This window comes from Zophobas morio, unplaced genomic scaffold, assembly GCF_036711695.1.
Source record: "Zophobas morio isolate AGI-343-1 ecotype UQ-CSIRO unplaced genomic scaffold, CSIRO_AGI_Zmor_V1 ptg000018l, whole genome shotgun sequence".
NCBI lineage: Eukaryota > Metazoa > Arthropoda > Insecta > Coleoptera > Tenebrionidae > Zophobas > Zophobas morio.
In genome coordinates this window covers 5825454-5837084 of record NW_026972123.1, presented here as the reverse complement: position 1 = coordinate 5837084, position 11631 = coordinate 5825454, and the positions used below count along the sequence as shown (strand labels likewise).

At 39.2% G+C, this 11631-nt stretch overlaps 4 protein-coding genes across 6 annotated transcripts; 3 read left to right on the top strand and 1 right to left on the bottom strand.

Annotated features, from left to right (window-relative positions):
- Window positions 1-304: 304 nt before the first annotated feature.
- Window positions 305-1434, bottom strand: LOC135130855 (mannose-P-dolichol utilization defect 1 protein homolog). Its single transcript, XM_064058297.1, has 2 exons — window positions 1240-1434; window positions 305-1193 (listed from the first exon to the last, which is right to left on the bottom strand). The coding sequence occupies exons 1-2, from the start codon at window positions 1337-1339 to the stop codon at window positions 562-564; spliced, it is 732 nt and encodes a 243-aa protein (XP_063914367.1). The 5' UTR covers window positions 1340-1434; the 3' UTR covers window positions 305-561.
- Window positions 1435-1764: 330 nt separating this feature from the next.
- Window positions 1765-3495, top strand: LOC135130743 (protein lifeguard 3-like). The gene is made up of 11 exons (XM_064058161.1): window positions 1765-1968; window positions 2019-2215; window positions 2267-2323; window positions 2378-2468; window positions 2517-2648; window positions 2708-2860; window positions 2914-3033; window positions 3093-3120; window positions 3162-3225; window positions 3277-3299; window positions 3359-3495. The coding sequence occupies exons 1-11, from the start codon at window positions 1765-1767 to the stop codon at window positions 3493-3495; spliced, it is 1206 nt and encodes a 401-aa protein (XP_063914231.1).
- Window positions 3496-6990: 3495 nt separating this feature from the next.
- LOC135131097 (uncharacterized) lies at window positions 6991-8690 on the top strand. 3 transcript variants are annotated; one of them, XM_064058633.1, is made up of 8 exons: window positions 6991-7135; window positions 7198-7405; window positions 7461-7678; window positions 7728-7784; window positions 7835-7925; window positions 8122-8250; window positions 8296-8451; window positions 8507-8690. In XM_064058633.1, the coding sequence occupies exons 2-8, from the start codon at window positions 7226-7228 to the stop codon at window positions 8678-8680; spliced, it is 1005 nt and encodes a 334-aa protein (XP_063914703.1). In that variant the 5' UTR covers window positions 6991-7135; window positions 7198-7225; the 3' UTR covers window positions 8681-8690. The 3 variants fall into 3 exon arrangements, with proteins under 3 accessions (XP_063914703.1, XP_063914702.1, XP_063914704.1); XM_064058632.1 differs by having other exon boundaries at window positions 6991-7405; XM_064058634.1 differs by having other exon boundaries at window positions 6991-7405; window positions 8296-8473; window positions 8527-8573.
- Window positions 8691-9038: 348 nt separating this feature from the next.
- LOC135131065 (protein lifeguard 3-like) lies at window positions 9039-10527 on the top strand. The gene is made up of 7 exons (XM_064058590.1): window positions 9039-9414; window positions 9464-9687; window positions 9734-9790; window positions 9838-9928; window positions 9980-10105; window positions 10157-10309; window positions 10362-10527. Exons 1-7 carry the CDS (start codon window positions 9085-9087, stop codon window positions 10515-10517), a joined length of 1137 nt encoding a protein of 378 aa, XP_063914660.1. The 5' UTR covers window positions 9039-9084; the 3' UTR covers window positions 10518-10527.
- Window positions 10528-11631: the final 1104 nt, after the last annotated feature.

The following is an 11631-nucleotide window of genomic DNA, read 5'->3' as shown; positions in this document are numbered from 1 at the left end:
CTTCGGAAAATTCCCGATTTCCAGATGTTCCCATCCGCCCTTGTGTATTATTTGTTAAAATGTGATTGTATAAAATGAAGAGGGGAAATAGTCAATTATTTGTCAAAAACTGGGTTTTTCTTATCATCGCAAAGCCAAACAATAAAACGCACTTTTTTGTTTTAGTTTCGCTACCGCACATTTACTGTGGTATTGATTTTCCATCAAGCCACAATAGGGGTGTATTATGTGTTGCCTACCTGTGACACAATAGCGAACCTTTGTTTCGCGCATTTTAACTGTTATCAAATAAGTGATACCACGGTTTATTAACAAGTATTTACTTATACAACGTAAGGAACACCATTACACAAAAGTTAAATGCACGTGCACCATAATTCACTTCTTATCAGACTACTAATACTCAGTCCAATGACCAAGCACATTTTTATATAACTTATGATCTATATCCGTGGTAATTTTACTTTATATATTTACATAAATTGCAAAATTTGTATGCACTCAAGGTTGTGTACACTATTAAAACTAGCCTGAACCACACCCATTACCAAAAAAATCTCCCTATTGAACTTTCTTCTTGGGGACAACATTCCAATAATACGCCAATTGCGCTACAAGCACACCATTCGCCGCCGTCGACGCGATATAAGTCAAAATAACCATCCTATCCCCAGTCTCTTGTATTGAAGTAAAAATCCTAGCTAAAGACCCACAGAACAACATAATCAAAGTAGCAGCAGACAACTGCCCCGTATGCCCATTCCTGTAATTACTCAAAGCCTGCGTCAACTTCCCGCTCACTACAATAAAAATGTTAAACCCTTGCAGCGTCCACAAGACCTCAATGGGCGTCAACCCGCCGATCAAAACAAAAGTCACGCCCAAATACCCCACCAAATATAACACAGCACTCAACGTGGAGCCCCCATAATGCAAAACGAGAACCCCAATGAGCACTGTTTGTATACCGAGAAAAGAGGCGTCGCCCCAGGCACTAAACGGGAACTGTTTGAGAAAACTATACGACGCGTAGAGCGTGATTGCCGTCAAATCGAGCGTCACACTGAGCAAACTGATGCCTTCCCCGCTCTTGTTTTTATGGATTTTGGCAATTTGTGGCAGTTTGACTAAAAGGGAACCCAGGATGATACCCAAGCCGAGGCATTTACTCAGAGTTGCCGAAAAACATGGTCCTGGAAATTGAAATTGAGGGCTGGCATAACCTCACTTTTTCCTTACCGTCGAAGAAGTCGAAGTTGACGAAGTATTTGTCGTAGCAGTGGGGGGTGACGACGATTAGGATCGCCTGACGGAGGAGGTCTAGCACTGCTGAAGACATGGTGTGTACTATCTCATTGGGACTGATAATGGTTTAATTTATCGTTTGAATTCACGGGTTGACCTCGAACCTTTACACGTCAGACGTAAATGTCAGTTATTTATGATTGGGATGGTGGTATGAGGCATAACGCGCGGTTTCCATAAAGCAGTGGCGGCGAGTACACAACAATGTAGTAGCAATTAAGGGGACTCGCTAGAAGAGATTTCTGATATAGATGTATTATATTAGACATCAAACTGCAGCCACTCTATTTATACTATGAGCTAAGCATGTAATATGGACTAAGCGAGGAAAAACTATTTTTAGGTTGGATGAAGTTTGGCACATGTATGTAGCAGCATAGATGACATTAATATGAAAAAACAGATTGAGAATTGTCTGTAGCCAACTCTACTGTCATCTACTTGTCAGTCCTGATAAAAATGTCTGGAAAAAATCCACGCAAAGTTAACACCCCTTCTAAGCATGTAATTTTAAAGCCAAAAACTACCTCCACCGGTTCCACGCATGCACCATCTACCTCGGGACCCTCTTTCAGAACTTCACGTGTAGCCACTACGGCCAATGCCTACATTTCTTTCGTCAACCCTGTATTCAGATTTCCCAGCGCTTTGAACTTTTTGCCGGTAGTATTTTCGCTGTTTATAAAACTGGTTTCATCCCCAAATACTTCAAGGATGTGGTAGAACAAGGCAGTGATGCCGATTCTGTGAAGAGTTTCCGTTCAGATGATGTTATACGTGTACAAAGTACCCAACTCTTGCCTGAAATATTTAGTACGAACTTACGAAATTTGTTTCTGCGGACTGTTTATGGAATACTGGCTCTTCAGTACTTTTGTATGGTGGTATTTCTAGCAACGGCATACTTTGTGTAAGAGGGCATTCAAGGTGTAGTGGGTGTTGGTGACCGAATATTTTTTAGGGATCCTATACATGCGCTGCTCCAAACATGGGGTTTTGAAATCGGGATTACTTTTGTGTATGTATTAAAGATATTGTAGTACGCATAGTACTTCTGTAATACGATTTCCAGGAGCAATTACTTTTTATACGCAATATGTCTAGTGTTTTTTAGACGGCTAAGGAAACAAAGCCCCCAGAACATAATACTGTTCGTTTTACTGGCAAGTAGTACCAAAAACTGTTTCCATAATAACTTGTACACTTTTCAGACATTTTCCTTAACGATGGCAGTAACAGCGTTTTCGTGTTACAAACCAACGGAAAGCGTAGGACCCTTCTTCAGTGCCACTATAGCTTTCATAACGATGCTTGCAATGTCACTGGCAAGCTTTCAGAACGCAGTTCGAAACTAACAAACTCTAACCTCGCAAATCTACTAATTATCTCTATATAATTTCAGTACGACATGACCAAAAGTGGAGTATTTTTCTATGGAGGTCTGGCTGTAGTGGCAGTGACTACATGTGCAATAATAACCAAGATACAGCTTGCTTTCGAGTCTTCACACGCTTATCATATATTGACAGCCCTCGAACTTTATTTGTTCATTTTTGTAAAAATATACCAGATTTTGTTAGATTTAACTATACAGATGTGGTGTTTCAGTGGATAACGTGGCATGCTCGACAGATAGGGGAAAGCAAAAAGAGGAGTATTGCAGTGGAGGAGTACCTCTTCGGGGCGTTGACTTTGTATGTAGAATATTTGCTCATAATTATGTTTATTGTGAAATTTATTAAATCGTTGAGGAAAATATGAAACCACTTGGTTTATTTTACTTAAAGGCTGACAACGCACGGCTGCAATGCTCTAGTTTGCGCGAAATCACAAAAAAAAGAAATCGTTAAACGTAGGCAACCAGGTGCACGATAACGCTTGCTGGATAGTTGGACAATTAGTAGCGCTAGGGGACACGTGGTAAGAGCTAGTTTAAAATAGTTGGTTTTGTAGTTAATAAAAGGGAAGAAGCCTTTGTTTAACGACAGTCAATCGTAAGTTCAAGACGACACAGTTTCCCCAAATCGCGCGGCTAATTAATGTCTTCCCTTAGGCGGTTATCATCGTTATTATCGTCGTTATCATGATCAAATCTCTGGGGCATGTCCTGGAGAATCATCGAGGCTGGCCCTCACAACGCTAAAGATTGATTACATCATCGAGGCTTGCCCGCACAACGCTATAGATTGATTACTTCATCGAGGTATGTCCTCGCAACGCTAGAGATTAATACCATCATCGAGGCATTCCCTCGCAACGATAAAAAAATTACATCACCCAGACGCTTTAGCAACGACGATTGGATATTTTTGTGTTTATTTATTATGTGAACTGGGGTAACCAGTTCGCGGTATTTTAAACTCTCACAGTAAACTGTTTTTTTAAGTAACCAAATCACTTGGATTATGACATAATTTGGCATAATGTAAACTTTTTGTTTGAATCGTTGATAAAGTGTAGCAAATATTAATCTCATGTAAATTTTGTTAACTTTTCAATTTTACGCCTCATACAATATTTCTCTAATCTCACAGTTTTAATCTCAGTAATTTTCCTTTGTTGTATAATTTTCATTGGACGTAATTTTCATGCCCTACAGTTTTAACCTCACATAATATTTTTATTTGCACAAGTTTATTTCACACCAGGGGGCGATTTTGTTTCTCGATCGAAAAAAACTCGATAGCGATAAAATCTCGTTTTCTGATTGGTTGAGATGCTACATTTCTGTCACCTTTCTCGATTCTGTCACGAAATCAAGTCTTCATTGTGGTGACCGAATTTGAATCAAAGTTTTCGCGCTGAAATTAATTAACAGCGGCGCGAGATCACGTTTGATTAACTTGAATGTGAAAAAAAAAATTCAATAAAAATAAGAAATCGTTAAACATAGGCAACCAGGTGCACGGTAACGCTTGCTGGATAGTTGGATAATTAGTAGCGCTAGGGGATTTTAGTTCGAAGGTTGGATGTTAGACAGAGGGCGACATGGCGGAGCGTCAGTCTGAACGTGTTTTTGTGAATGTAAACACGTGGTAAGAGCTAGTTAAATTAGTTGGTTTGTCGTTCAACGCGGAACACTTGCTGTAAATTTGTTTTAATGTTTGTAAATCCACCAATCAAGTTAGTTTTTCTTAATAGTCAGCTAGTGCAAACACAATTTAACAATCAGGACTATTTAAATAAACCACTTGCTAGAAGATTTCATGAAATTCATTCATTTAGTCAGGATAATAATTCTTTGTTTAGCAAATTACGAATAGGTTTCTGGATGCATATACGTAAGTGTTACATTATAACACTTCTTAATTCTTCACACAAGATTGCTAATAGTTCATTTACGGCAGTTAAATGAACTAAATTCATACTGAGAACTGGCGGGGGGTTAAAATAATTTCTTCCCTTAGACGGTTATCACCGTGATTATCGTCGCTATCATGATCAAATCACTGGGGCATTCCTTGAGCATCATCGAGGCTGGCCCTCACAACGCTAAAGATTGATTACATCATCGAGGCATGTCCTCGCAAGCTAGAGATTAATAACATCATTGAGGTATTCCCTCGCAACGATAAAAAAAATTACATCACCCAGACGCTTTTTCCTCGCAACGAGGATTGGATATTTTTGTGTTTATTTATTATGTGCCTTGTTGGGGTAACCAGTTCGCGGTATTTTAAACTCTCAAAGCAAACTGTTTTTTTAAGTAACCAAATCACGTGGATTATGACATAATTTGGCATAGTGTAAACTATTTGTTCGAATCGTTGATAAAGTGTGGCAAATATTAATCTCATGTAAATTTTGTTAACTTTTCAATTTTTCACCTCATACAATATTTCTCTAATCTGACAGCTTTAATTTCAGTAATTTTCCTTTGTTGTATAATTTTCATTGGACGTAAATTTCATGTTCTACAGTTTTAACCTCACATAATATTTTTATTTGCACAAGTTTATTTCACACCAGGGGGCGATTTTGTTTCTCGATCGAAAAAACTCGATAGCGATAAAATCTCGTTTTCTGATTGATTGAGATGCTACATTTCTGTCACCTTTCTCGATTCTGTCACGGAATCAAGTCTTCATTGTGGTGACCGAACTTAAATCAAAGTTTTCGCGCTGAAATTAATTAACAGCGGCGCTAAATCACGTTTGAATAACTTGAATTTGAAAGAAAAAAAAATTCAATCACAAAAAGGAAATCGTTAAACATAGGCAACCTGGTACACGGAGATGCTTGTTTGGTAGGGTGACAATTTAGCGCTAGGGAGTTTTTAGTTAGAGGGTTGGTTGGTTGGTTGGTAGATAAGCTGCATGCTTGTGTGAGTGTAACCACGTGGTAAGCGCTATGTTTAAATTAGTTGGTTTGCTGTCTATCATATAAATTGTTTGATGTCCAGTTTTTATCTCACATAAGAATTATTTGTTGGTTAAATTTTCACAAGATTGATTGGCGAATTTAAATGAATTGAGGTTAAATAACACAGAAAACGTGGCAGAAGCGAAGTTCGGTTCCTAGTCGAGCTGGCGAGATTTATCGTGTCACCTGTACAAGTCCACAGGTTTGGATAAATTCAGGGGCGGCCTCCGATGTTGTAAAGTTCTCGGCTTCTGCCCATAGCCGAGATCTCTTGGGGGTGGGACGACTGTCATGGCCTAGTTCCGCAGGGCACGTTGGTAATGGAGTTGGTAATGGAGATATGCGTGTGGGGTAGGCTTTGCGATAGATAGAATTACCGTCGTGGGAGGAGAACAGCTCCAGACCGGTAGCCCCAAACTCCGCTTGTGTTACAACACTCCAGGGGTACTTTTGTTGTGCTCCGGTTAACTGCCGTAACATTAAAAAAAAATCTGCCGCCACACGCCCGTAATAACTTGTGTATTTGCATCCAGTTACTTAAGTCGGAGTTTGCTTTGTTTTATTAAATTTGTGATATTCAAATATTTGTATTGATCCCAAACAGATGTGTATAATTTTCCGTTTGTTCGTTTTTCATATGTGTATGTTTGTCAATTAAATAAGAATTATTTGTTTAAAATTTCACAAGATTGTATGGTGAATTTAAATGTTGTTTATTGCTCTTTTGAAACTTTAACACTTGTTCAGTTGTTGTTAATATCAGAGTCATAAGAGATTGAAGATGTAAAATGGAATTGAGGTTAAATAACACAGAAAACGTGGCAGAAGCGAAGTGCGGTTCCTAGTCGAGCTGGCGAGATTTATCGCGTCACTTGAAAAAGGGTACAGGTTTGGATAGATTCAGGGGCGGTTGCGATGTTGTAGTGCTCTTGACTTGGCCCAATAGTCGAGACCTAACTGCGGATTTGCGATCGTAACGACCTAGTTTCGGACGGCATGTTCGTCCTAGAGAGGTGTAATGTGCTGTGCGGGTAGGCTTGCGATAGATAGAATCACCGTCGTGGGGGGAGAACAGCCCCGACCTGTAGCCCCAAACTCCGCTTGTGCTAGAACGCCCCGGGGGTATTTTTCTTGTGCTCCCGTTGACTACCGTAACTTTAAATTTGTCGCCACACACCCATAATAACTTGTGTATTTGCATCCAGTTTTGTGATATTCAAATATTTGTATTGCAATTTGCAATTAGGTTCCGTTGAAAATAAAAATTTACAGTCGATAAAACAGTGCTGAAAATAGTCGCTAGTTGTCAATTTGACAATGGCGCTGTCCATTCTGAATACTCGTTTGCTGTGATGATACCCATAGGTACCTGAATAGAAACAGGTGTTTCTGAAGAACCACGAAGTCAGTGATTGACCCTCCAGTAGTGCATGTCAAACCGTCAGTCAAGTCCTCTACACCTTCATAAGTAAATACACACTACATAACCACCCTGATTGACATCCCTGACACCCAAAACACCTACTTTAGAGTATAAAACTTTCCCCGTTGCCTCAAAATGGAGACTCTCCCCGTGCAAACCGATCCGAAGCAACCGAAAATTCTCCAAAAACCCCCGAAAGTGGACGTCAGAAACCAAATTGTCAAAATGTCTAAACGGAACCACTTGAACCAGCCCCAAGTAAGACCTCGGACGCTCATAGAACAACTAGGCATAGGCCAAAGCGCCTCCGTTGGTGTAAAAACCCCAGATACTTTGCTTCGTCCAAGACGTACTGATAGTTAAATTTTAGTCGAATCGTTTCATGAAAGGCAAGTATAGCACGACTTCGAGCGGTGACGAGTACTTTTTGGACACCACAGCGGAGAGCCAAAGTTCGGCCTTTCAAGAAATGTTCTCCATGTCTTTCAGGCAACTGAAAAACAGAAACACGTTCGCGCAGAAGGTTTTCTTGATTTTGGGGATTCTGATGTCCTTCTCTTTCATAGTCTTCATGCTGCTCATCAACCAGTAGGTAAGGGTTTGCACGTGTTTCTTGAAAATGTGGTTCTTGTTGTAGACAGAACATCACGGAAAAGTTTAGAGCCAACTGGTTGCCGTTATTTGTAGCTTTTACGTAAGTACGACCCGAGTTATTTTGTTGACGTAGAGTGGTGAATATTTTAGAGCTGTGGAATTGTTAGTCACGTTCATCATGTTTATCATTCCCAGATGGACACGAAGACCACCCAACTACATCGTCCTCTTAATTTTTTTAGTAAGATGGTATAGATTATGCTCGAGCAGGGCAGATTAAGCTTACTAGATATTTATTTATCGAAAAATAAGCCTTGAAAGATGGATAGAACGATAGTCCTTCTAAGTATCTAGTAAACTTAAGGGTAAATACGATCATTAATACAGTAGTGTTAATTGGTTCCTTTTTCTGATTTGTCCAAATTCTGCCTTCGTAGACCGTTTCTGTGACTCTCCAGGCTGCTTCCTTGGTCGCCCATTTCCATGCCATTGAACTTCTTTTGTACATAACTGGTTCCCTCATGGTCATATTGTTTATCGGTTCTATGTTTTCGGCCCAAGATAGAGTGAGTATATTTGCATTTTGAGCAAAGACCCAAAATTGTTTGTAGTGTGAAGCGACAGGTTGGCCAATGTTTGTCTTTTTTGCCACGTTGACGGCTCTTATTGCTACAGGAATGACAGGTTTACTGACTGTGGTGTTCATAGAAGACAAAAAGTGGGAGTATATTGGAGCTGCGGTCGGTTTGGTCTTGCTGACTATGGCCGTAATACTCATAAGCCGTTGAGGTTTTGGGCACACTTTGATTTTTCAGTTTTTAGATTATCTTGATCCTTTTAAGAGATATGTTGAAGAGTCAGGAATTGCAGGTGTTCGAATATATGTACGGGGCATTAATTGTATTTGCGAGTATAACGACGTTCTATGGATTTAAATCGCTTTTTCTTTGTATAAAAGGAAAGCCACCAGAGACATTTGATCCGCCTACTCCATGACCTGACCTGACCTGACCAAACAGCATTATTACTGAAATGAGGATGGTTTTAAATAACTTGAGTGGAAATTAGGTTAGACATATAAGTTTTATTGTGATTTTCAAAATAAAACCCATTTTAACTATAGTACTGAACAATCAATGCTTTCACTTTTGATTTTTGTTCAATTTACCACGACGCGAAAGACAGTGGACATCCAGCATCCTAAGACCAAACACAAAGCCTTGGTAGCTCAACCAAGGAAATTTTCTCATTTGAAGATGAAACATTTTCAATACTAGATGGCGTAATCCCCGTACTAACCTTAAAATTTTAATTCTGCATTATTTACTTCAAATCAACAAGTAAGACAGCCACCTGCCACCCCTGACATTTATTGATGTCACTGTCAACATGACCCTACCATGGGTGAGCCTTCACAAGACAATCCTCCGAAAGAGGAGCCACCACCAGACCTGCCACCCATCGAGCCCCCTGATACCTGCACCAAAGTAGAAACGAAAATAGAAATAGAAGAGATCGTGCTCAATCCAGCCATTCTCGGTCAACCTCCACCTGACCAAATCCCTCGTAATCCTTACAACCAGAACCCGTACCAACAAAATCCATACCAGCAAAACCCGTACCAGCAGAACCAACCCAATCAGAATTACTACTACCACGATCCCAGCTACAACCAGAGACAAACCCCTGCCTACCAGCAGCAAGTGGGAGGTCAAAATGTCTACGTTTCTGTAGTTTAAGTAGTACTGCGATAGTTCCATTGTTGTAGTTTTGTTACAGGGCGATCCCAATTACCCTCCACCGGACGTCAGTAGAGGGCAGGGTGCATACAGAGCAAACTACCCCGGACAAGGGGACGACTACCGTGAATACGGAGACATGGGGATCTTCACGGATACTTTCAGTTCTGTGAAAATCCGAAACCGTTTCGTTCAGAGAGTCTACACCATATTGTCGGTGCAGCTTTTCTTCACTTTCCTTGTGGTGTTGTTGATCACCTTCGTGTAAGTAAAGAGGAGCTTTTGGTACGTTGTTTCACTTGTGTTGTAGATGGGCACTGCGGGTATTCGTCTTTCAGTACTTTCTGATTTTATTAATCCTTGGCACGTAAGTACTTGTATTGCAGAGAACCGTATTTTATTTAAGTCTTGTAGGGTTATTGTGCTTATAACTATGATAGCTTTAGTTTGTTGTGTGAATTTGAGGCGTAGTTTTCCCACGAACTTCATTCTCTTGGGTCTTTTGGTGAGTTTGTAGTACCACCAGAATGCGAACAGTGCTTTCGTTGTGTTTCAGACGGTTGGTATGACCATAATGATCGCACCATCAGTTGCTCTAACCCATCCCTTGGTCATACTAGCAGCCACTGGTACCACCGCCGGTGTCTGCATTTTGGTTTCCATTTTTGCTTGTCAGACTTCGGTATAGTACTACTGATTATTAATACACTATGAATAATGATGGCGTTTGTAGTGGGACGTAACAGGATGTGGAATGTGCTTTTGTATTCTCACACTAGTACTACTACTATATGGAATTGTCATAACGATACTAGCTCTAGCGGGTATCAACCTTCCGATTTTACACATCGTATATTCGGCACTTGCAGTTTTAATCTTTTGTTTGGTAAAGAGGTACGTTTTATGGTACTTTATTTTCATTAATGGTGTTGTTTTAGTGGTTAATGTATGACACTCAGATGATCATGGGAGGAAGGCGTATAGAGTTGTCACCAGAAGAGTACATTTTTGGAGCTTTGACGTTGTACGTTGATGTAATCGTTATATTTATAAACCTTATGTCTCTGTATAACCAGTGCTTGGGTGGGGAATAAAATTATTTGTGTTGTATGCAGAACATTCTTGTCATTTGTATCCACACACGTTTACTTATTTTCTCAGAGAATGTGAATTGTCAAAATCAGTCTTAACAGGTACTAGCCCCGCCCACCCGCCCTCTATTTTATTACAAGGTGCGTCATTTGCCAAAATCAGTTTTACCTAAGAAATTATTAGCCCCGCCCACCCACCCTCTCTATTCTTCGGAGGTATGTCATTTATCAAACTCAGTCTTATCTTAGCAGGTACTTAAAATTCAAAAATCGAAAAATTGAATAATTAAAAATTGAAAACTTGTGAAATTCTTTCTTCAGAGCTAACAAAAATGAATGACGAAAGCAGAATAAGGGTGGGTGAGCCCCTTTTTACTTTGTTTTAAATCCTAGATTCTACCGCGTGTTAAAATAGATTTCAATTCACATTTTACAATAAACAAAATAAGCAAGCAGTAGCCCCGCCCACCGACCCCCCTCTTCGTTCCAGTGACTACTTTTAATATTATTCAGTCTTATCTTGGCAAGTACTAGCCCGCCCACCCACCCTCTATTTTCTTAGAGAGTATGTGATTTGCCAAAATTAGTTTTATCTTAACATGTACTAGGCCCGCCTACCCACCCTCTCTTTTCTTAAAGGGTATATGATTTGCCAAAATCACTCTTATCTTAGCAAGTACTAACAAAAAAAATTATAAATTAAAAAATTGCAAATCGAAAAATTGAAAAATCCAAAAAGTGGGAAATTTAAAAATTGGAAACTCGAGAAATTGCAAAGAGAAAAATTGCAAAATCTGAAAACTGAAACATCCAAAAATTGGAAAATAGAAGAACTGAAAAATTTAAAAATGCAAACTTGAAGAGTTGCATATCTTAAAAATTGAAAAATTGAAACGGGAAAATGAAAAAACAAAAAAATTACACCGAAACACTGAAAAATCGAATTAGTGAAAAGATAACGAAAATAAAAAACCGAAAAATTGCAAAATATAAAAATTGAAAAAATCAAAAGTTAGAAAATTGAAAATTTTAAACTTCAAAACTCGAAAAATTGCAAATCAAAAAACTGAAGGAAAAAAAGAAAAATTGAAGAATTGAAAAATTCAAGCAAAAAATC